General features: G+C 38.7%; 1 protein-coding gene across 1 annotated transcript in view; it reads right to left on the bottom strand.

Annotated features, from left to right (window-relative positions):
* Positions 1 to 2,434: 2,434 nt before the first annotated feature.
* The window catches only part of ATOSA (atos homolog A), a 47,164-nt gene continuing 23,653 nt past the window's right edge, over positions 2,435 to 25,945 (bottom strand). The window contains exons 2-12 of the mRNA XM_058033284.1: positions 19,234 to 19,418; positions 18,136 to 18,338; positions 17,577 to 17,702; positions 15,471 to 17,313; positions 14,709 to 14,825; positions 13,699 to 13,772; positions 12,805 to 12,913; positions 11,939 to 12,097; positions 10,076 to 10,144; positions 9,034 to 9,233; positions 2,435 to 3,674 (exon numbers count right to left, since the gene is read on the bottom strand). Coding sequence (XP_057889267.1) covers positions 3,521 to 3,674; positions 9,034 to 9,233; positions 10,076 to 10,144; positions 11,939 to 12,097; positions 12,805 to 12,913; positions 13,699 to 13,772; positions 14,709 to 14,825; positions 15,471 to 17,313; positions 17,577 to 17,702; positions 18,136 to 18,338; positions 19,234 to 19,418 — 3,239 coding nt within the window. The 3' untranslated portion in view covers positions 2,435 to 3,520. The remainder of the gene's footprint in view (positions 3,675 to 9,033; positions 9,234 to 10,075; positions 10,145 to 11,938; positions 12,098 to 12,804; positions 12,914 to 13,698; positions 13,773 to 14,708; positions 14,826 to 15,470; positions 17,314 to 17,576; positions 17,703 to 18,135; positions 18,339 to 19,233; positions 19,419 to 25,945) is intronic.

The following is a 25,945-nucleotide window of genomic DNA, read 5'->3' as shown; positions in this document are numbered from 1 at the left end:
CAAAACTTTTAAAGACTAAAGTGTTTAACATTTGTTTTTGTTCAATCTGGCATGATCAAGGTAAATAGTGTAACAAACAAAGTATAGCCTCCAGCTGGAATAAGGAAAGACTGGTTTGCATGTTACTTTAATTAGTTTTGGTAAATATTTTCAACTTGGATGAAAAAATATCCTTAAGAGATTAGAGAATGACAAAAGCAATTTCCAGTTAATTACTGGTGATTCATATAGGAACCTGTGAAAAATGAATGGGTTTCCAGGAGTCACTTTTCCTGAATTTGAATTAGAGTATGGGGAGGACAGAATACAAGCTATATAATTTGGCTGTCAATAATGACTTGAAAATCCTCTAAAATAAGCACTCAAAAGAAACTGAGTAGCTAGGCAGGAATTCACAGTTAAGAACAAGGGTTTCACACAATCATTTTTCCTTTAAGAAAAAGGAAATAAACCATGTGGATAAGTGGGTGAAGGTGGCTGAAGTTCCAGATGCCTTCTGGCAATGAGGCTTCTGACACTTTCCCATGCAAATTAGGGAAACTTAATTAGATGAAACTTTAATGTGGTGGATGCAAGTTTGTTGGACACAGCTATCAATTCTTCAAACAGCAACGCTGTGTTCAGCATATAAAATCTTGGGTGGTGAGAGAATAAAGTTCAATAAGAAGAGCTGCTATTTTGGGAACAAGCAGGTAGGATGTCTCTTGTGCTGGGTTACAAGATGAATGCAAGTTGACATCTGATACTGAAAACCAGTGTATTCCAACAGGATGCATGAAGAGGACTTTAATCCATATGATTTATCAACCAATTCTTCCAGTCTGACTGGCACAGAGAGGCCCTGACTGGGATGCTGTGTCCAACCTCATACACTTCAAGACTGATTCAGTCCAAAAGAAGAAAGCAAAGAGCCAGAATGACAAGAGGTGCAAAAAACAAAGACTGACTGAACAGTCCAGGGTTGTCTTAGTTACCAAAAAAAAAAAAAAAAAAAAAAAAAAGACTGAGAAGGGACATAAAAGAATTAAATTGTTTGCTTACAGTGAAAAGGCTAGGCAGTATTTAACTTCAGCAACATTTAGTTGGATGCTATAAATCCTTATATAACTATAACTAAATGTATATAGAATAACTGTTACACTTTGTCAAGATAAGTATAATTTATCACTGGAAGAGATTAGTTGTAGCAGCCATCACTGGAGGCCCTTATAAACCACTCATTTATTAAAAATAATTGTATATGGTTGAGCCTATTGAGGAATAAAGAGAAGAAACCAATGATCTCTCAAAAATTAGTCTAGTCTTACCCTGAGCTTAGAAGGTCATGTGGAATTTAGTTCACAGTTTATGAGCATCCAGCATTTTTCCAGGTGTGTCCCTAATGGAAAGTGTTTACTCAGATCAAGCTGTAAATAGAGAATGACTCAGTAAAATCAAAGTTGTGCACAGATAATCCAAGGTCACTTTCATTCCAAATCCACATAGGGACTAAGTGTAGTTTGACTATTTAAGTGAACACAAATTTATTTCCTAGACATGACTTGTAGTAACCACATATTCAAAATCCACACTTCTTTACTATTCAAAGCAAATTAAGGAAAGGAGATGACTTGAAGAAGTCTATTTAAATAAAGTTATCAAGATACAAACATTGCATAATGTCAGCGCAAAAATAAAAGGTTAATCTACTACTAATGGTGACTTTTCATTAAAAATGTGTCCTTTCCTCATGTTGTTTTTCATTGAGCATGCAAGCAAGCTGTGCACCATGACACAAATAAGTAGTTTGAGGATACATGCTGTTTGCTTATGACTCAACAGCAGCTACACAGAAACTAGGACACCCTCTTGATATCCCAGTCCAGACCTTAGTTCTGTACACAGCTGAGGTTGTGTTTGACTCTTCTGCTACCAAAAGAAACCTTTTCTCAGTTTTAAAGGGCACACAATCACTAGAAACTGCAAACAATCTCTTCCTGTAAAGATTTCCCCCATTCTCTAAAATGAACGCTAGGTAAACCTTTGAAAACCTGGGGTAGCAGAGTGGCAAACACTGCTGACATGGGGAGAGAGGACTCAGCAATATCTGAGCTTTGCCCTCCTGCAGCAGCAGTCATTTGCATGTACAAGAGAGTTGATGAGTATCATCTGGAAAGTCCAGTCTCCCTTACGTTCCCTGGCAGCCTTCCTGGAGATTTCATGATACACTGACTTCTCTCATCTAGGGGCACTGCTGAATGTACAGGATGCACATTCATCCTTTCTCCAGTCTTCATCAGATAAGCATGGTAAAGGGCACCTTGCATATTACTGACACTCTAAAAACCTACAGCAAAGTAAAGAAAAACACAAATCAAGGTAAGACAGTTGAGAAACTCAGATCTTCATCAAATGTCGTAAAGCTTCATTTCCATTATTAAATATATGGCTCAAATATAATCAAATGCTTCTAACTTTATTTCTCTCAGTTACACAGTTGAACACTTAGCATAAACTGTTCATCTGACTGTTTTGTTGTAGGAATACACACACGTATTGGAAAATAGTCATATGCCCAGTGTAGCATTGCTAGTAAAACTTCCTATGGCCACCTAGTGGCCTACATGGAATTGACCTATGAAAAATATTTAGGATTACATGAAGATCCTCTCATCTAAAAATAAAACAAAAAGTACAAGTTTCATAGCTTTTGCATATATTTGAGATATAAATACTAATTTGTTTGCACAGTACATCCTTTAACACAATTTGAGAAATAAAATGGGGGAGGGTGCAAATTTTATGTGAGGAAAAGTAATAACAGAAAGCAAAATTAAAATGGCCCTTAAGGAAAGAAAAGAAATTGAGGGAGCAAAACGTGAATTGAATTAATGATCTGAATGAATGAGTAAATAAACAATCTGCAGTGTGGTTGCAAGTGTTATTAAATCTGGATGCGAGAAAAAATGGAAAATGGTACCATTAAAGAGAAAAAACAGCTAAATGCTTGCATAGTATGAAATGTTATGGAAATTCACCTGTTGTCCCCATTTTTAATAACTTAAATGAATATCACTTAAAACAGCACACAGATTAAAGACATCTGTATATATTTCAGATTTCAATATTAATGCCAAAAATACATAGTATGATTTTACATAGGATTTATGCTACATTAGAACACTAAAGACAAACATCACTTGAGTATTAAATGAAACATTAAATATTAAATAACTGAAAAATAAAATAAAAAGTGTAAACACTAAACTAACTTGGGAATTTGCTATTGCAACACATCCAATGAAGTGGTTTTAAACAGTACAAAAAGATTAGATTTAAGTATGTTTCCAGTCTACTTGGAATACACAAAGCTCATTCCAGAAACCTTTTAAAAACTGGTCCAGGATCACACAGAACCTTCTTTCTCTTGAGCGCTATTTTCATTCCTTTACAGACTTAACTTTATACTGTTGTCTCTACCAATCTTTGCTTGCAAAGAGTACTCAACAGTAAAATGAATACTTGAGTTTGCCATTGTTTGCTAGCATCTTGGTGAAAACTGAGGGTTTGTTGGAGATTCAGTGTAAGATTTGAGTTCATATGCAGCGCCGCTATCAACTTCCATGGATTTCCGAGAGAATAGGAGCCTTACATCTCTGTGGAGGTAGATCTTTCCAGATTTTGAACTCTGGAACCTGAAAAGATAAAAATAGCTGTATTACCTAAACCAAGAAAATGATCTTTAAAAAGTATTAAATAAAATGCGCTCTTATAACATTTAAGGCCAAAACACATTTGAACAAACAGAATTAGTCAGTTAAAATTAAAAGAGAAAGAGTATCCCAACACTTTCATTCTGTTTTGTTTCTTTTGACATTTAAAGGTTCTGTTCCTAATCACCAATGCAGTGCACACTTTTTAAAGTGGCATGGAATAATTGAGTTCACAGTGCCATTATGTACATTGAAGATTAAAGTCCTCAGAAATCAGGAACAGCAAAAAATTCCCTTCAGTGAGCACTCCTAAAAATGTCCAAAGGGTGGCCTAAGCACACACAAAAAAGAATTTTCAACTATAAACAAACTGAATATGCATTTCAGTTCCAGCAATCATATAGACAGATCTCATTGCTCTCTTTATGAGTGTAACACCAGGAAGTTTACTACTGCTTTATACCACACTCCAAATAAAAGAACTTGTCTTGAGAAGCAGCAGGTACTGGGATCTCTGCAGACAGACAAAAAGATTTTTTTTTGCACAGACTAGAAACATTTCTAAGAGACTGCAGTTCACTGGCCCAATCACCAAGCAAACAGTGGTCAATTCCAGCTAAACAGCCTAATTCAGGTGCTCCAAACCTGCAGGAATGTGCCAGTTCCCCTTCCCCTGGGTATTAACAACTGTATATAGGGAAACAAGATCTGCATTTCAGAGAACTGTATTCTACAGTTTTTCATGTGGCAGAACTCTGATTTCCTTCTCTCCACCAGGAAAGGCAGAAGAGCCTAAGGAGCACTTCTTACAGCAACTGAATTAATGTCAGCACCACTGTGCCACAGAGACAGAGAAGTGCTATTGCTGCTGCAACAGAAACAGAAAAGGCATTGCTGTTGTCACAACAAGATGATACCATGGCAAATGCTGAGAGAGAAGTGCATGCTGTGTTATCATGTATTACAATTTGCACAGATTTTTAATAGGCTTTTACACATTGACCCCATTGAAACAAAAGCAGTATCTCTAAAATAAACCTATCCATAATTGGACTTAAATTCTGGGCAGTAGAAGAAAGACAAGCACAGAAGATCCACCAAGGCTTCATGGTCTGAGGAAGGCAGGTTGCAGAAATGGATTCTGTGGCACTGTTCTGTTCAGAGGAGTGGTGCAGAATAGCCTGTGGTCATCCCCATAGCCAGACAAAGGCAAGCTCTGTTCTCCTAGACACAGCTGCCAAGGACATTAAATGCAGCAGGGTCCAGCAGAATGCTCCTACTGGCTCCCTCAGAGATCTCATCCATCACTATTTATTTGCTTGGTGCTGTCAGTGTGAAAGCCCTTTACCTGATAGGCAAAAGGGAGAGACACTACCTTAAGAGAAGACCGTGGAGGAGAGCACAAGGAAGAGTGAAAGAGATAAGGGACAAAGCAAACACCACAAACAGTTAACTCAGAATCTAGCTCATAACACATTTTAAAAGGAAAAAAATTAGTGAAAGTCTATTGCAGCAAAAGTATGACTGAAATTAATTCCTATAGATCTAGTTATCAAAGCACCATCATAAAACAGATCTCAACTCCCATTTTACACAAGGATCTTTCAAAAGAATTATTAGCATGGCCTATTTTTAAACTCCTCAAGCTTGCTCTTTTCTATGAGTGATAATCCTGCAAGACTCCCTTTGCTCAGTAAATAGTGATTCCCTGCAACATGACTTTTCTGAGCATGACATTTCAGAAAGATTGAAGAAGGATAAGCGTGAGACAGCAGCAAAGTTCAAGGGATTCTTCTCATCTCTGCATCCCTTATTTATTTTTGTTTTCTTTTAGACAGGTCTACCCTAGTAAATGGGATTTAGAAATGTTCCTTTTTATACATGCAAATACATTGGAATAATTGAGACAAACATTCCCTACATCCTTGCAGGGTGGTGATGGAGTGGCCAGCATGGGACTGACTCCAGAGCTGTAGCAGCTCCAGTAGTTTTGTGTAAAGAAATTTTAAAATCCCAACACAACCAAGGTCTCTGACAGATGGTGTCCTAGGAACAGCAACAACAGACACATACAGGAATAATTAAACACACAAATATCAGATGCTAAGAAGTCTGGCAGAGGAACTTTACTGAAGAAATGACAAATACAAGCACAAAGTCCTTATATGTATTTTACAGGCCATCACAATTCACAAAGACCAGAGAAATTCATGGAAACAGGCTAATCCTGAAAAGCAGGATCATCGTGAAAACATGTAGCAAGATGTGTTTTGTAAGTGTAAAAGACTATACAACACCACCTATAAAATCTGTAAGTAAAAGCATTAGGACAAGGATAACAATTTCTAGATAAGAAAGAATGCTGAGAGACCAGAAAGATCAAAAGCAGCTAGTAAATCAGTCATAGCAGGTATCTTCAGCTTCCACCAATAAAGGTGCATGTCACATTAGGACAGTATTTTAAAAAAAGTTTCTCAACCCCTTGAGGAATCACTACTTTTAACAACCACTTTCAGGCTTACCTTCCACTGAGCCCTCAGTAACAACCCCTGTTTAGCTGTTAGGCAACAGCAACTATGCTCCATGCAATTCCTGGCATTGTGTCAGTAACTAAGGCTGTTGACCAAGCTTTAAAATCTTGAAAAATGCTGAGCTGTTGGCAGGTTAGCTGTTTAATTACTTTTTACAAGAGTGCCAGAACGTGACCTAGAAACCCACAGATGGTCATCATCCCCACAACGCCAGGCAGAAATGAGGCACAAGCAGAGCTGAGCTCACAGCACTTATGCTCAAGTAGATTTAATTACAAGACAAGAAGTCATTGCTTCACATGCAACAAAAAATTTATCCCTAAAGCATCTTCAAAAACCAACTTTAACTGCAGGTGCAACTCTTGGGGGTTTTTAATAACGAATAAAGCTCTGCTGTGTGTGCAAGCTACATTTGGTGTCTCATTCCTGTAGCTGGAGTACAAGTACAGTCTGATGGCATATTGAACAGAGCCTCAGCCATACAGAACTGCATGCAGAAGCTGCTCACACAATAAATCTGACACTTTAAAGACTGTTGTAGAAAATCTGGCCGCCAATGTTAAGCTCCAGACCTATGCAAGCGTTTTTGCTGAATTACCACTTGAAAAGGAGCTTTCATAATGTGAGTGCTGACAACTGTGATTAAGGCCTGCAAGCAGATGTGACCACAATGCAGCTCACTGGTGGTGACTTCATTTGTTTTTTTAAACAAAATTTCAATACGTAAGCCTAAGATGCTTGTGCTCAATGACTACTGCAACTAAAACTGAAAGGCTGTTCTAAGTCAACTTGAGCTACAAACAAAAAGAAATCTGAATAGTTAAAACTTTTAGGTTTACATAACTTTTCAGAAAAGCAGGGTTGAGGAAACTTTGCTGCTTTTAAAAATGAATCTTTAAAACCAACTTACACAAACTAATATGCTACTAAGATTTTTTAAAGCCCTCCTAATTAAAATCCATCTTTAGTAAAGAAGGCTACTAAATGGACAACTGAGTCTTTTGTAAGACCATAAGTGCTCAGTATAATAAACTACAAGACACATCAACATAAGCTACTTTAATATTTGAAAGAGTTCTGCCATTCTTACATTATGAGAAAGGACCCAAAGCTTGGGCTTATCGCTGAAGAAAAACTTGTGGCATATCTATAGTTATTCACTTTTCAAAGTAAGCAGTTCAGCATCATAATTATGACTTTGGTTTTCCCATCAGAAATGGATGCATTTCTAATTACAGATCATAAACCCATGAACTGATCTCTACCAGAGGTCTGAAAGCTGAATTGTAAAGATATCTCAAAATAAGAAGCATTAGAACTGCAACATTTCTGTCTCTCAGCAGGTATCAGAAATAGGAAGGTCTTAAAAAAGACTTCCAGCTGTAACAGATGAGAGAACAGAAAGCAGGTTTGCCTTCAAATGAAAGTAATTCCTGATTCTGTCAATAAGAAATTTACAAACAACATTAAAGTAGAAACTGAAAGGGGACACAAGACCACTACTCTTCATGCAGGTATGCCAGAGCCAGCTGGCCACAGATTTCACCCACCACTGCAGCCAAGGCCTGTCCCCAGTTCCTCTGCACAGGAAGATCAACATTACACCTGGACAGAGCCTTCTATTGGGGCTACACACTTTTTCAGAATTTGCCCCAAAAGAAAAATTTTGGAAGGTGGTTAGGTTAGACCTTTCAATCCAGGCTGCATTTCAGAATGAAAACACTGTTCAACAGCCTTCTCATGACACTATTTTCACACTCCAGTAAACCAACACACTTTTTATGACTGTCAACTTCCATTTAATGGGAGAGTCTGGCCTTAGAATCACTGTTCTAGACAAGGTTGTGTTTGAAAAGTCTGTTGGATAGAAACCAATGCCACTAAATAAGAAAATAATATGCACCAGAAATAATTGTAAAACAACAGAGAAGTTAAGATATTTGATTTTGTTCTGCTTGCTCACTTCAGAATGTCAGCTGCTGGTGGGTTTCCAAGTGCTGCAATGAAAGCACCGGGTCTGTGTGTACAGACATTTTTTACTACAAAAACACACACAAAAAGTCTGCAAACTGCAGGAGGACAGAGTATATCCATCATTCCCCTTTGTTTCCAACTGCAGTTTCCAGAACACCCCAAGAGCAGCAGCACAGTGTCTAGTTCCAGGCAGTGCTTTGTAAATCATTTAAGGAAGATTGAGTGAATATTTTATAAAGTGAAAGGCATCATCAGCAGTAATGCATCATAAAACAGGCATTTACATTTTTGCCACTAAACGCTGTATTTTTAGGAGTAGCTCAGACCATTTTTCATGTTACAAGTTATTCTGGTGAAGAGACACATATGAGGCACACCAGGCACATGTGAAGCACACCTTCCCTTCAGTGATCCTTAGTTTTGGCTTTTGCCCATGTAACATCCACTTTCACTATTTCCTGTAACCTCAAAAAAAGTGCATTGATTCAGCCAGAACAATTTCTGTCTTGCTAGGAAAAGGTTTAAGCTTTATAATGCTATACAACATACTTTAATGCCAAGAGAGAGCTTTATGTTATATTTCAACTTTGTTTCTCCCAAGGACAACCCAAATTATTTATTACCTCTTCTTCCTCTACTGTCTAGCTTAAAGACCAAGTTAGCATTCTTTTTTTTTTATTTTTTTTCTTTTCATTCTTTCTTATTTCTGTATACAGAAAGGTTGGCTGGGAAAGAAATTACGAGTTGAATTTTGGCAGATACTTTTTTGTGGTTTTGGCTTGGGTTTGTTGGAGGTTTTTTGTTTTATTTTGGTGTTTGAACTTCAAGGAGCTTACCTCAGATGTATGAGGTAGCGTAGTAGCCTTTCTTCAGTCTGGTGGCTGTTTTCTTTATTGACAGTTCTCTTGACTTCTCGTCTCACAGGAACAGAAAAAGTTCTTTGCCGTAGGAATGTTTGATGATTAGCTGGCATTTCTCTCAAGTCATAGATCACCACAAACATCTTCACCACAGTTTTGTTAGGGTTAAATAAGGTCTGAAAAGACAAACAGTTCAATACAATAGTCTTTAGAGATGACATTTTTTTTTTAAAAAAAACAACAAATCTAACCCAAACTTGATCTGTCAAAATAGTTATCTATGCACTTTGTTTCTGTGTCATACAGAAACGTTTATGTAAAGACATTGTGAAGCCTTTCTGGTTTTCAACACTTCAGCTACCAGCAATTCCCATTTGAATTATGTTATAATTATAATGCTAAACACAATCTAATCTGTATGAAACACTAGTATATGACTACTCTTACTTTGCTAATCAGCATCCCCGTTTTTGTTAATTTTTCCAGTCAGCTTTTTGTCTACACTGTTTTCCAGACACAATACACTCGCAGGAAGCACAGTGGTGGGCTCCGCTTTTAAACCTGAAATTATGAATGTGTTATCTTGGACTGGGTTCTTAAAATAAAGAGTCAGTTCACTGGTTCTAAGCAATGACTGTGATTTACTTTTTATTAAAAAAGTAAAGGTGGTGTTAAAGTATTACAAAAAGTAGATACAATTATTCAATATTAATTGCTTTAGAAGAATTTCAGGATTTGGACTGTGGCCTAATTACTTCCCCATGACTTTTTCAAAGCCACAGTGTCCCCAGGTATTCCAAATCTCCTGGAACTGATTGTAAGACTCCTCAGAGCACAGAAGTGTTCAAAGATTGGGAATATTTTTTGCCCCACATACAGATTTCTACTTTGAATTACTACAGTACCTACAGAGATGCACATTTCCAGTGCTAGCTTCATGCTCATCTCCAATAAACTCATCTGTGCATGACTTTCTGGATATTAGTGGTTTCAAGGCACTTATCTGCTGAGTACGTACCACTTGTATTGTTCCTGAAGGCGGTACCCGATAACCCCTTTTACCAAGGGACTCTAAAGTAATTACACCCTACAAAAACAAAACCCATATTTAGGTCACAGAGATAAACAAATCAAAATGTTCTAGTCATGTAATTGCATTAATTTGAAACATAATCAGTAATTTATACAAACTAAAAATAGAGAAGGCAATGCATTTAAACAATGCAGTTAAAAAATCAACAGCAGGGGCCTTAAAGATACTTTGGCAGACCATTAAAAGCTGTGCAATAAGAGGTACATTCTCCTCTTGAAACAAGATTCAAGTTTCCACATCTTCTCCACATCAGGGAGCCAGGACAAAACGGAGCTTTCTTTTCAAAGCAGCTGGGAGGTTAAACCGAAACATTTGTCCCCTCCTTTCCATTTCTATATCATCTACAATTGCACCAATAATACTCCAAATCTCACAGAACTCATTTTTGCTTTTCAAAGGCAGCAGATGCACTTAATCTTCCATTCTAATCCAAACCTTAGGAAGGATGACATCTGCTTTTGTACCAGCTGTGATGCACAGAGCAGCCCCACAGGCGCTGCGGCTGCCGAGGCCACGCTGGGGGCACTGCCACGCGCCCGGGCACCCTGCAGGGCACCAGGGCTGCACAGGGCTCCAAAACCCAAACCAAACAACAACCAGGAACAGACCCCACAGCACACAAACTAGCTATACAAACAGAAACAATGCTTCTGATGATGGAGGCACTACACAAATGCTGTATTAATCCTGCGAGACTCAGCCATAACAGCATATTTGGAAATAGCATGTGGAAAAGCCTGAAACAATGAAACCCAGCTAGGAAAATAAGCAATGCTACTTTTAACCATTTGAGGAACATGAAAATCCTTTCACCTCCTAGAAAATCACATTAAATATTCTAGAAAGATGAAAGCAAAGGAATAGATACTTTTTGCAGTGGCTAAAACATATACAAGTTTAAACTCAAAGCCATTACTTAAAGTCTAAGCAATTTCATTTTCTAAATACTTTCCAAAACAGAAGGTCAGAAATGGTAACTGCTATAAATTTAAAATTTAAATCTAAGTAATGGAATACTCAGATGTTCACTGCTTGACTTCCACATTTAAACAAGCCCTTTAGTGCATATTAGACAGACATACACATATGAAAATCTCTAAAAATTGGACCTGTCACCTATGTAAAATTAAGGTTCCTTAACAGGCATTCAGAACAAATCCAGCCTCTGATTCAATGCCAGCATACAAGTCACCATTTTCTTTTTACAGAGGAGCACTTTTAGACATGCAAAGCCCATGTGGAACAGAATTAGCACCCAGAGACTGAGAACACAAACACTGCATGGCTGCAAACATCAGCAAACCAAGCAGCCTGTGAGGGTGCTGAGTGTCACCACAGCCCAGGCAGTATCTGCTTTAAAAGAAAGGGCTGAGTAACTTCCAAGGCTAAGGTGCCCATCAGCCCCTTGGCCTGCACCTAAGCCACTCTGCAGGGTGGTTAGTTGCCCAGAGCAGCTGCTTGTTGGGACAACAAAATGTATCCTGTTAAGTCCAGCTATTGCCTCACTGCTATTTTAAGTTAGATGGATAAAAAGAGATGTTGGGGGTTGATCACTCCAGTGTGGGGGGAGACAAATACATTGAATGTCCCAAGATGAGAACAGCTGAATGGTGGGGCAGAGAAGTAGAAGGAAAAGCACTAGAGAAAGGAAGGAGGACAGAACTCTGTCAGAGGCAGTTGAAAATAAGCCTGCAAATCTTTACCTTCTGAACCCTCTACTCACCAAGCTCTTGCTCTTCACCTCCACATATCAGAACTTATTTAAAATAAATCCAACCACACATTTACCATGTAAGGAGAGGGAGCATTGTCATCTGAAACGCTGTAGAATGACACCTCAACTGGCAGAGTCATGTGCGTGGGACAAAAGACTCCACTTGCTCCCACCTCTGCTGTGAAACCCTCCACGACACCCAGCGGGTCCAGGCGGAAATTCAGGACAGATTCCTGAGAAACAAAGCACACACAGCTTGGCTTGGGATCACCTCAAATAAAACAGAGCATAACTTCTGTCAGAAATTCTGTAATCAGGAAATAAGTGCAAAAGCCCACAGAGAACTTTACTGCAGCAGGGTCTGTGCTTGCTTTTCAACATATACTATCTGAAAAAAATTAATTAACCTAGATTATGTAACCTTCCCCTACAAATTCAACTCTGTACTTCACAAGACTGTACAATATAACCCTTTAATGCACTGGCTAATAGCTGCTGTTATTGGATATGCTGTATGAAGTGAAGAGCTGGAGCCCACACTTCAAACACATTCTGTTTAACACACTGATTCAATCCAGCTTTTGTGACATACTAAGTAGACTTTAAGAGTGAAAATGTAAATTCTTTTTTCTAGGTAAGTACATTATAAACATGAACAATTACAGGTTATTAAATCTCATTTATGGCAACAGAACATCTTCTAACTTGACCCTAGTGGGAAACAAAGGCTTAAGCAACTCATTGTATTTGATTCTCTGAGACAGAAGATGTCTGGGGCATGAAATAAGTGCCTTTACAGCTGGAAATGAAAACAAATTTTATTCAATTCAGTCAGGAACTTTTACATTCTAATAGTGCTGGAATTGTTCACAGTAATATACTTTTAAAAGCAGTACAGAAGAGTAAAAATACCACAAGAATTCTAGAGAATATGCAATACCTCAAAGTTTCCCAGAAGGCTCAGACTTGTTACTGGGGGAGCACTAGAACTTAGAATTGGTTTCCCATGGCTGTCTGGATCACTGTCTTTGTTTATACATTGTTGTGGGCTATTAAAAAAAGACAGAATAAATATAAAGGATAAACACGTTTGCTTTTGTCTTCTGGGTATAAACAGCTCTAGAAAGAATAATTTACTTACTGTACTACAAAATGTTGTTCTAAAGAAGTAACAGTTGAACATTGCTTATTAATACTTTAGCAGAACATTTTCTAGTTAACTGAAAAAATATTTTTACCAGCTTTACATTACAAGGGATAAAGACAATAAAAAATTGTTCTTTAGCTCCATTTGCAGGAGCCAAAATATCATATTTTCTCTTGTATGTGGGTACTTTTGTCTCATATTCTGAGCTATATCTCATATTTCTAACACCAAACTACCATACCAAGAGCTGTTTATGTTACATGTATTAATGTATGAAAGGTCATGATTTGCCATTTTTAAAAGTCTGGTTCTCTGAACAAGTGAAGGTAAAATGCTTAACACATTCAACACTATGAACAAAATACAACACAAAAATAACATTGGTTTGCAGGAGAATCAACAATTACTAGCTTTTTTGTCTGAAAACTCAAGCGCATCTGACAGCATATCTACCCCTGCATGGGACAGAATTCATTCTGCCAGCAGCTCTCATTGCATGGCTAGGTCCCAGAGCTGTACTAACCTGGAAACTCCCAGGGCAACTCAGCTGCTGAGCCTTGTATCAAAATAAGGATTCCTTTGAAAGCATTTTTTGTCTTTGCTAACATGCTTTGATTTTGCATATAAATATATATATACATTATGCCTCCCTCAAAAATCTCAATGTTTCTGGTAAATAAAACATACCTTCTTGCAGACAGACATTTCAACAATGAAGAATCCAGATCAAAGCACCCAGACTGTGTTTTCCTTTGGGGAACCTCAACAAGGAAAGAAGATGTTAATTTGAAAACTGAACTGCTACCACAGGCAATTTTGCCAAGTAAGCACATTTTGCCAAGAATTTTCATGACATTATAAAATTACAAAAACAGAGCAGAGAATGTAATTCCTATACATTTTAAACTTAGTGAAGAAAGTTCTAGGATTATTAATGATGAGACTGTAAATTCTGATTAACAGGAAGTATTTCAATAAAAACATTCAGAAAGCTTTTTGGAACAGGACAGAACATTACTAATAAACAGGCTGTAACAACTTCCATCCAATTTCCCTGAAAATATGACAGCCTTTACAGGCAAGGAAGAATAAAGCATCCCATGTGTTGACTGCTACTTCAGTAGTTTTAATAGGAACTGCCTGGTTTTTTAAAACTCCAAACAACCTACCAAGAACTCTAACACTCCCCTAGTGTCTGCCTTATCACAGCAGCTTTGTTCACTAAGTCATTCCATGACACCTCTAGTTACTGAGGAATATACAGTACAAACTGTTCACAGAAACAAAGGCTTTGGAATAATGGGCAATCAGGTGTTGAAAAGGAACACAAAATCCCCTAAATGAAAAAATGTTAACTTACACTTAAAACACTGATCTTCAAAATGCTTTCTTTTGTGCTCTAAAATAGCACCAAAGCATTGTTTCTATCCATTTTTCAATTTAATGCCACCTTTTGTTAATCTTGATATGATCTCAACAACTAAATCTTCAGTATTTTCTTTTCCAAAATTATCATTCAGCCTAATTTACATGTTCTCTCATTTAAGCATTAATTTCTACTCACAAGAGTATTCACTGTGACACAAAGTAAATATACACCCTTCACCTAGGTATTTTGTCAAATTCTGTGCCATGCACAGACATTAGAAGAACAAACAGTCCCTTTCTCAGCTATAAGAATTTCCAGAATAACTTACAGGACTTGAAAGCAGAGGCAGTCCAGTTCTGGGATGAAAAGCCTTGGTTGAAGTTCCATCCAGGGATCTAAAATTGTGTTTCCTCCACGTATTTGTGTGTTTTAGAGGTGGTGCTTTCTGCCAGCAAAACAAATTTACTGAGCTTATCAGTGGGATATTTCAGTGACCTACCATGGTAACACTCACTTGCTGTAAGGGAGATGATTCCTGACCCAGGTGGATCTACAGCACACTAGCATGGGATGAAACATTCAGTAGGAATTCCCCTTGACTCAATCCACAGCTACAGACTGCCCCTAACAGATCACATTCCCTACTCAGATGGGTGCATTTCTACAAACCAGGGTGCCTCCCTGCCCATGGAAACAGCCTTGCATAACTCTGTCACCATGAGGGGAAGAGGACAGTCAGTCCTTCTCCATGTTGAGCTGAAGGTTAGGGGAGGCACCAACGGCCAAGTTACCCCATCACACAGAATCATTTGACAGGTCACCTTGTCAGCTAGGCCATGGCAATAAATTGTTTCTTGTACACCTCCAGGGATGGTGACTCCACCACATGGGGAATCCATTCCTATGCTTAACCCTTTCCATGAAGAAATTCTTCCTGAGTTACTTCAGGCCAGGACTACAAAGGTAATACACTGCTACCTGCAAGGTCAGGCTGAAACTCCTCTTCATGCTGGCCCCCAGCAGGCAGAGGGTACAAGCAATGTGACAAAGGGCAGCTAGAGGAATTATTGTCTGTTCCCAATGTACTTACCTGTACATCTGGGTTCTTCTGCCGCTCACCCTTAACCACATTGTCTTCTGCAGGTTTCTTCTGAGAAGTGCTTTGAAAATCAAGGCCTGTTGGATCTTCATTCTCATCATGTGCAGTTTTTGTTTTATCTTGTTTGGTTTTGGTTTTAAAACTGTCATGGTCTTTATTTAAATAATTTTCAATACTAATAAGTTGTGTATTTTGCTCATAAATAATTGGTTTTTTGGAGTCTCTGTCTAAACACTTGAGCTCATTTTTGTGCAAAGAGTCAGATAGTGGGATCACGGTTGCTTTTTTTGTACCTTGAAGTATTCTGCATTTTTCTATCTGTATATTATTACAACTGTCTGTGCCATTGTTCTCACTAACAAGTGTTCTTTCTTTAAGTTTATTTGTGCAAATCTGTTCATCAATGCTGCTGGGATTTGAACCCGGTTTAATTCTATTGGTTATCTGGTCTTTCTGTGCACAACCAGAATGTATTTCCAATTTATCTGGAATTTCAGATTTGTTTTCTTTAATACATGACGATGATATGTGAATGCTACTAAATGCATGACAAGTTTTATTGGAAGTCTGATGAAATGAATTTTGGACAGCTTCACTGGGTTTTGCTAAAACCAATTTTCTTCTTGCTTGGACTTTTAGAGAAGTCTTCAATTCTCCATCAAACCTAGAAGGACTGATAGGAGTATCAGGTGTCTTTGTCCCTGATTTACTACTGTCTTCTAACAAAGAAAATTTTGATTTAGCAGAAGAAACAGAAGATGATTCCTTGCCTTTCTTCAGCAAATTTTCATCTTCATACGTACTTCGGAAAACTTTTGATGTGACTGGACTAGCCTCATGCACTTTGAATGGACGTCCAGCAACATGGGAAGTGGCTGGATCACAATGGATCAAGTGCTGGGCAATCCTTGCTATCACCTCCTGGCGCTCCTGGAGCAGGGAATCAATCAGGGAGTTACCCTCCCCTGCTGACTGACGGCCACAGTGGCTCCCTGGCACACGGGCATCGAGCAGGGGCACCTCTGGCACTGCTCTAGCTTTGCCTTCATCACCATCCTCCTGTTTTGCATTGTCTAAATTGGCAGCAGGAACAGGGGAGCTCTCCTTGCTTTTCCTTGGCAAGTTTTCCTCTTCAAAAGTGCTCCGAAAAGCTTTTGGTGTAGCTGAGATGTTTTCATGTGTGGTGAATGGACGCCCAGCAACAACTGGTGAAGTAGCTGGATCACAGTGAATCAAGTGCTGAGCGATCCTTGCGATGACCTCTTGTCGCTCTTGAAGCAAAGAGCCTATCAAAGGATTAGTTTCTCCTGTGGGCTGATGAGAGCAGTGACTGTTTGAAACACGGGAATCCACCAGAGAGTAGGATTTAAAAGTTCTGACCGGTGTTTCATGAGCCTGTGTCTTATTGTCTGCTGTAGCATTATAGCACTGAACTTTGGACTGTGATGCCCCAAAGTCAGATCCAAGTCCGGTAGATGGATAAAGTTTTAAATTTCTAAAAGATGTGGTAAATTCAGGCATCTTTTTTCCATTAAGTAGGCTTTCAGGTGTCATTGTCCATGTCTGCTTCCCACGAAAACGCAGTGGACTGGAAGTGGACTGAGCAGCACTGGGATCGCTGCGCTGATGGAACTTTCGCTCTTGCATTTGCTTTTCATAAAAGCTAAGGTTGGTGTGAATACTACAGGTCAAAACTGGGTAGTTGGATTGCCTGGGCAGGGACTGGACGCTGACCCTCAAGGCCACATTGTGAGAAACATTAGGAACAGGAAAGACATGCTCAGTGGGTGTCTGGGAGAACGTCCATTGCAAGTCCACATCTGCAGCGCTCACCCTGAAACAATACCAAAGGGCATTTACAGAAATAGCTAAATGAAAAGTTTTTCATTATCTACTTCGTAACAAATATCTAAGAAAAAGCACTAGAAACATCAGCAACTGCTGTATTTGCACAGTACACAAATCCTATAGAACTGCCAAAGTACCAACAATATGGCACCTTCTAAAAGCAAACAGGAAATAAGAGCGAAGAATGATTTTAAGACAAGCTGCAGCAATCTGCAAACAGCAAACCAGTTTTTTTCATTGCAGGCATACCTGTACAGGATGTTTCGGGGAACAGCACCATGTGAAACACTCAGCCACGCGCTCAGCTGAGAGAAGAAAACAAAGGAGCGAACTGCCAGTAAAAGGGTCTTCTCTTCAATAAATCGATCTCCACTCCTAAGCATTTAAAGACAAACACATGAGTGTTGGTAAGAATACTCAGAGACCTATTAGAATTAGAACATTGTCAGATCTTTGGTCAGAAAATAAAATACAGTTAAATCAAGCAAAGCAAAAACTCCTCAAACGTTTTGAAGATTCCAGAGTCTGATTTGTTTTTATACACATGAAAAAATTTGACATAACAAATGTTACATGTTACTATTTGCAGCCAGGATCATTTCATACTCTGCACTGCAGAATGTGCACTGCAGAAATTTTGAGTATAAGATGACTAAAATTGAAATGCTTCAATTTCACTAGCAAACAGTGGTTTCTTAGATCAGTCCTCATGGCAAAGAACCAGTTCAAAAACACTAACTGATTACTTTAAGGACTTTAATATGACAAGATTCTTGCAATTATCAACTAATCCTCATATCCAACTTACTGTCGAGGAACTGGCTCCAAAATCCACCTTTCTAACAGCAATGCATCTTGTTTGATTGCAGGATCATTTAAATCGTTCCCCTCTGTGGTGGGCCCTTCATCACTATAGCAACAGTCTGGAAGTAGCATCACTTCTACCATGATTGGAATATTGTTCTTCCACAGAAGCATAACCTCAGATCTGGTTCGTCTGGCCTGACGACACTGAGGGAAAGCAAAATGTCAACACACACAAGCCATAAAAATACTATCTAGATTATATCTGATTTAAAAGCACAATCCAAAGTACTAGAGAAAGGTAAGGGTCAAATTCTGTTTGGTTTCACCTAATCAGAAATAAGATTCCAGAGCTATTAAATGAAAAAATCATTAACACCTCCTTTACAGTTGCTATTTGAGCAACAGTTGCTATTTTCTTTAGGAAATTTATAAAGCTTGTCAAAATGCATTTCCCCAACCACTGCACTTTGCTACCTTGTAGTTATCTCTCCACAAGGCACCCTCTTGGGTAGACAGACTCCAGCAGTATCTTTAAAAATTCTGTGTCTTGGAGCAGGCTAACTTCTGCATGAATATAACTTAAATTCCCACAGTACTTGAGAACTTTTACTTGAGAAACTTTTACTTGAGAATTCTTAAGTACTTCCCACAGTACTTAAGGACTTTTACTTGAAAAAAGAGCCTTTCTCCAAAATAGCCAGGCTAGATTTGATGTGCTTGTGTTTTTTGGATCACTAACTTTTCCAGAACACCTGGAAAAGCAAAAAGTTAGGCAAGTCAGCCTACATTTTCTCCAAAGAAACCCCAGACCAAGAATACTAAGTATAGTGCTTGTCATTTGCATAATAAAGATTCAAAGAAGCACTGCATTCAGGTAGTCATGCAGAACTTCATGTTCAAGGATAAAAGGCTTAATGATCTCTCATTTTAAGGACAGATCTATTATTAGCAGGGTACTGAATTACATACTCATTTAAATGAAGGACTGCCAGAAAGCCATTGTTACTCATGCTGAACTGTGAATCCACTGTGGGGTTCCTGGCTGGCTTTAACCACAGGAGCAAGGATTTGTGACATGAAATGGGTACCACCACCATACCTGAGCCAGTTTGTCGCTGCATTCATGCTTAGTTGTTGGTGGCTGGCTTGACTGTGCTGGTGGGCAGTGAAAGCCCTCTGTCCTGCCCTTGATGGAGTACTCTGGTGTCCGGCCCTCCGTGATCAGCAGGGCCAGGGAGACCAGGAACTCCTCAGCTTCATACTCAAAGTATTCATCCAAAGTATCTGCCATTTCAAAAAGACAAAAAATAATGACATTTGCTGGATAACAACTGTTGGTAGACTCTGCAGTTTGTTTCAGTTACACTTGAAATGAGAATGGGCTATGGGAAATGGATCTTTGTGTCAGACTGACTGCACTCTCCATAAAACCCACCAGCCCCCACTCCAGCACCACAAAACAACTTTCCTCATCTCATAATGCTGTCACCACAAACAAAGAACTTTGTTTTTCTACAGCTTTTCCAGAAGACAAAAGGTTTCCTGGGCTCTTGTTGGAGAAGTCTAATGACAGTATGACTTGGCATTGTTATTATCATCTGACAGATGGAACAAGAAGCCACAATATATCATAAAGTAGATTAAAAATTGAAGAAGAAGAAAAAGAAATATTTACTTCTATTATGGAAAAAGTGGGACACAATGTTCTTTAAGATTTTTATTGCAAGTCCCTCCTGCTGAGAGCAGAGCTTACTTCAGAGGTTCATTTTTAGTTACCACTAACACATAGGAAATGTTCTGAAGAAACATACAGACTATTCATTGTTTTGTACCATGGTCAGTCTAAACTTGTGCAAAGAATGAAAACTCAACAAGCCTCTGTAGACAAAGCAGCAGCTGGCATTACTCTCCATGAAGAGCCCTGGCACACTCAGTTCCTGCAGAGTTAAGAGGCACCATTTTATGGTGTTCTATAGAGCACCCTTCTCCTCCTCCTCACTCATCACGAGGATGTCACCCATCATTCAAACACGTTTAAGTACAACCAGATCATGTCGTTCCCCTCGCTGCTTCAAAACACTTCAAGTTTCAAAATTATTTAATTACTGAAGAGGTTACAGAAAACTCTCTTTTCCATGAAAGCTAAAATACATTCCCTTCAAAGTCTATTTTAAGAGCAGCAAAGAAAAGCGGGTGGAGGCAGGGCTGCCAGCAGTTCTTTACCTTTATTTTGATGCTTTAGGGGAACAAAAGCACCTGACATCTTCACAATTTTAGCTTAAATGTCCTATGTCATCCACCAAAACTGCCACAGGGAGAGAGTTAATTTCTATTCACGTTTCAATTATCATGCATAAAATACCTTTCAGAAGTCTTTTTTGTCTTGGTCCCCTAATAGCAGAGCATTTGGCAAACACTGCACTGCCAGACTTGAGAGATGCACACAAGAATGGATGCATGAAACAAAAGCTCCAATTAAATGTGCAATTATCTACATATGCAAATCATGGAGTGTGTACAACTAGCTTTGCATGTACATATTTGCCTAGCCCAGGCTTGTACACCATGGACCCCAGGGCTTACAGACTGTTTGAAGGGATCTACACAAGGTAAGTAAGAGAAGTCAGCCCACTGCTGAAGAAGAGCCAGAGGACAGAGGAATTACCCTGGAGGACCCCATGTGGCATGTGAACAATACATTAATTTATCTGGCATAAGTTAAAGTGGTCATTCACCTGATGGATGGCAAAAAATATCTAATAAAGGGTGCATGAAAGATTAAAGGAATGGTAAATAACAGAGAAGACAAGCCTCTGAGGTAGTGATATGAGTCACCTACAAAATAAGGCACCTGCACTTTTTTTCAGCTGGAAGTCTGGTAAACAATAGGCAAGTCATACTTGGGAATAGGAAAATGGAATTTAGGAAGACTCTGAAAAGGATTTGGATATACAACAGACAAAAAAAATAATTTCAGTATTATCTTGCTGCTAAGTTCATCTTTGTATGTCCAAAGGCCATGGTGATTTCAAGAAAGTCACAGCATGAAGGATCACTACTGGCGCATTTGGCATACTCTGACATAGAAGTTCAAAAATCTAGAAAGTGTTCCACAGGAGTTAAAATAATTTAAGCAAGAATTGCCTCATGCCTAGCAGACAAAACAAAACTAACTCACTCCTACAAAAGTCTGAAAGAATAGTTTTTAGTTAAGATACATAAAAACATGTATGATTTTTAAGAAAACCTGCAAAGAGAGTGTGATCAAGATCAGCACAGTAAAATGTGGAAAAAAAAAAACCCTGAAAATTTACATTAGAGAATTTTAAGTGGCAAGTACCAGTAAAACAGACATGCCCTTCAATTACCATTAGCAGCTTACCAGATGAAGCAGTAGACTTTGTATTATTTTGCTCTCTTTTTAAGAGAGCCATATGTTATCAAAATCTTTTGGACTTGACACAAATTAATGGACAAATCCTATGGCCTCAGTGCTTCTACTGAGCAGTTAAGATTTAGGCAAAAAAACCCACCCCTTTTTTGCATTCAAAAGCCTCTGATACCAAAGCCTATATTGCCTACCTAAAGTGCTCAGTGCCTTCCCAAAGCTGTAACAGGTCACTACAAGGCACAGACAGTTTAAGATGTTCAGATAAAAGACCCAGTGAATAGCAAATTAGCAAGATGTAGTGAATCAAGCCAGGTACATATTCTGAAATAATCATCACTCAAGAAACAGATTACATACACAATATTGATTTATGTAAACAGATGAAGCTCCCTTCCAAGTTCAATTTACAAATGCAGCCTCTGTTCCTGTATCAGACCTATTATTTCAGAAGCAACCAGTTTCTTGCCTTAAAAATGGAAGAGAAGGCCCAACTAGCTAAAGAGACATATTTATACAGTTATATTGGCTGCAGTTACAAAAACACCACGTTCTTTCAAAATAAAAATGGCATCACTAAAAAGTCTGTGTTGAACTAAGAAATGCTGCAGCATTATAAAGACAGGGCCAGTACTTTAAAATTATGTCAGCAAGGGAATCAACCAGTTATTTGATCTGGATTTAAAAGAAAATAAAATTAAAGCACAAACAGCAAAAGGTATCAAGAAATATATTTTTTCCTACAAAGTTCATGTGGCATAATATCTTTTTTTAAACTCCACTAGATTTATATATCATTTAGCAACTTCTAAGAGTTTTTATAAAGAAAAAAATCCTATAACCATTGAGAAGCCTGGTAATTGTTCCTATACAACAGACACAGATGATGCAAGTTGATGTAATTGAGGACAATGTGGAATGACATTTATAGAAACAGCAAACTCAGTGTTTAGTTTAAAAAGTCTTACTGTGTGTGTGCTGTAACTGTTTGGTTTTGTATATGAATCAGCCCTAGGACACATCATATATTGTGTATAGAATAGCCTCAATCCTGTAACCTGACTATACAACTGTGATTATTGTTCTGCTTCATTTCTAGCACTGCAACATGCTAAGTATATAGCATAAAACATGCATCTCTGCACTGTCTGGGGTTTATTCTCCTTAAAATAGCAAAAAATCCAGTTAGCAGACACAAGTAAATAAGAATTAAAGTAATAAGGCACTGCAGCCCTCTAACCAATACATTATAACTAAAGGTTATTGACCAGGTAGGCACAAGAGATAGCAGCAGGTGTCAGACTACTCTAGAAGGAAGAAAGAGAAACTGAAATTTAGACTGAAGCTACTGTGCATAGAGTAAAGCATACAATACTGGAGAACTGAATATACAATACTGGAACTTTGTTTTCCTTTGCCTCCTGCACATATCAACCCCAGCAAAGACTGATTTTCTACACCTTCTCAAAAACCAGAAAAGCCCATTTAACCAGAAATGTTAGAGTCTTCAAATCCGTGTCCTCCTACCTCCACTACACACAGGTGCATGAGCATTGGAATACAGAATAAGAACCCACAATCCCCCCACAAACTGAAATTGGCTCAGGTCCTGAAACACCAATTAAGGTTACTTATGTGGTAGTAGGGATTCACAAATCCACTTAACTGTAACCCAAGGACTCTCTGAAAACTTCAGTTAATTGAGTTATGCTTAGCTGACTCCTTTCCCAACTAGGTCACGCTTGTGCAGACCAACTCCCTTCCCTTTCCTATCACAGCTTTTTCTGTAGTAATTACAGAAGATGTTTTCCTGAAATACATGTTTTAGAAGAGCATTTAATGTGTTTTCTAGGCTCAGGCCAGGAAACAAAGACATTTGGTATCACGTAACCCATTGTGTTCCAGGTGCCACCACAGGATGCATCTGGGAGCTGCTGCCCTGTCCTGCCTGGGCACAGCAAGGCAATAAAGGGCCCCAGCAGAGCCTCTCCTGCCCTGTGCCACCCTCCCATCATGACCAGGCTGTGATACAATCACCATCTCTCCTAGTCCATGCTTATTTTATTGTCCTAGAACCTCTCATACTGCACTGCTCACCACAACTGTCTACCAAACTCGTCCTCTTCTCAGAAAAAGAGCTCATTTCTGCAAAGAGACTTTCTTCAAAGAAAGACAATTTAGTTCAACTGAGAGTATCCTTTAATCCTGACCTTTACTGATTGAGGGCTACTTCCTTTGAGAGTCCATGAAACAACTAATAATTGTCCTTGAATATGCTCTGTAACAGCCTAGACCTTTCCTGGAAAATCTTTAGGCACCCATAATGGATTTTGAAGGCCCCTGATTAAAAGTAATCACACTCCTATTTTACTTAGAAAGTTGAAAACCAGTAGGCAAAATACTTAACAAAAAATGGACTGTATGGTGTTGGGATTCCCAGCTGACGAAGCCCTGCTCCTGCCCTGCCCAGTGGGCACTGTGGCATGGCTTCCCACATCTGCTGTCTCCTTCCTTTCTCAAAGACTAAAAGCATGGCTTAAATACTTGGATTTCTTTGTTGTGCTTTCAGCACAGGCAGCCCTTAAGGAGACACCTCAGTTCAAGGGTGCCATGGCAGGAGAGTCAGGTACACTGGAGGAGAAGTGGCTGCACTGTCAGAACTCAAAACCCATCACCTCCCAGCAAGGGCAGTGCCCTGCTTTGAAAAAATTACTGCAAAAGCCCTTCCTGCAAATCAATCAACTCTGAGTAAGTTTTACATCTTGCTATTCCAAGAAACAGGTTAAAGGTACTTCCACATTTCAAGAGTAAGGCAGGGATTCAAGAAACTACTGTAAAGGAAATGAAACACAATGTAAACCTTTGACTAACAGCTTCTCTTCTGGAATTAGAAACACCTACGGATGCTTTGGTTAACTAATTCCACATTGTGCTTCACTTCAAAAGAAAGTTGCCCTTGAATCCCCCAAATTCAAGATTCTCTAAATGAGCAGTCATGTTGTGTCTGCATATTACAAACCCATAATTATATCTGAAGTCACACGCTTCAAAAGCTTTGTAATATTAAGAGTTTAGGTATAATTTAAGCTATCAAGGGTTAAAGTTATGAGATGGCCTACTTTTTTCAAGAAACAAGCTATTAGTTTCTTAAACTCAAGCAAATGCAGTGAACTGATTACCTTAATTTAGGAGGAATCCTATACAGAATGACACACTGCCAACTGTCTTACATTCTTATGGGTCAAGATCTTTGAGGTCAGGGACAGCCATTGTGAAAACATGAAGAGAGCAGCACCATAATTCATCTTATTGTTACTGTTTGCTTACTTTTTCCAGGGTGCCAAACTGAACCACTACCTGGTGGTTTTGATACCTGGGTATCAAAGCAGTTCAGCTGTAGGCAGAAAATGGCAGCATAGGAATTTATATTAGAATTGATACATACCTGCTATTCAAATAAAATAACAGTATAAGCAACAAAAACCTCTGGTCCTACTTAGTCTCACATAAAACAGGGAGAAATTCACCTGCTTCTGTGTTGTTATGCCAGTTTACAATCAGAAAAACCAACCAAAGCACACTATCTTGTAAGTTAGGGAGGTTATTTAAAACTCAAGACAGAGCTATGTGGAGCTGATGAAGTTATTGCAGAGTTGCAGAGCAGTAAGAATCAATCAGAGCCATGAGGTGCAGTACTGCATGAACTCCCTGGGTGTTTGTGTATCACTGCTCATCTCCTGCACGTTCCTGCTGGATGCCTCTCACAGCACCCAGGGCTAATCTCCAGGCAGCTTTACTGTAAATAGAGAGACTGGCTTTAAAACTGGGCCAGGGGGAAAAAAAAAAAAGTGCAATTCACATTTTACTAAAACTTTTTCAGGTTCAAACAGCTTAATGAGTACAGACATAAAATCCATTTAAAGCTTAAGTTTTTTGCAGTCATCTCAGAAACTACTGCTCCCTGGGAGTGTAAAAGGCAGACTGTTAAACTGATCTGGGTGTTCCCATCTTGCTTCCTGCGTTTTGGCTGACATCCTATTTTGCCATCACCATGCTGCTTACTGAGTCACTTCTCTCCGTCCAACTGTAGCTTCTATTTTTATCTAAGCAACAACAGTTTAATGTGCTTCTTTTGATTTTTTGGCACTAAACCAAATTCTAGATCCAATATTTGCATTTTGAGCAGGGAAACTGGATTTGTATTCCCTTAAGTGGACAAAGAAAAAGAATAAGAAAAAATGGTATCAGCTGAATCGTTTCTTGCTCCACAATGAAATCACAAATTGTAAAGTAGGTCAATCATTACAGTTTCAACATCTGTATTTAGTAGAAGGAAAGCAATACCTGAAAACATGAACTTTGAGGCTTATTTCAAACGTCAGTTCATGAAACATTGCAAGAGAACATGTATCACGTAAAATAC

The sequence above is a fragment of the Melospiza georgiana genome, chromosome 13, assembly GCF_028018845.1.
Source record: "Melospiza georgiana isolate bMelGeo1 chromosome 13, bMelGeo1.pri, whole genome shotgun sequence".
Lineage (NCBI taxonomy): Eukaryota > Metazoa > Chordata > Aves > Passeriformes > Passerellidae > Melospiza > Melospiza georgiana.
The sequence above is the reverse complement of the archived record's forward strand: the minus strand, read 5'-3'. Positions and strand labels throughout refer to the sequence as shown.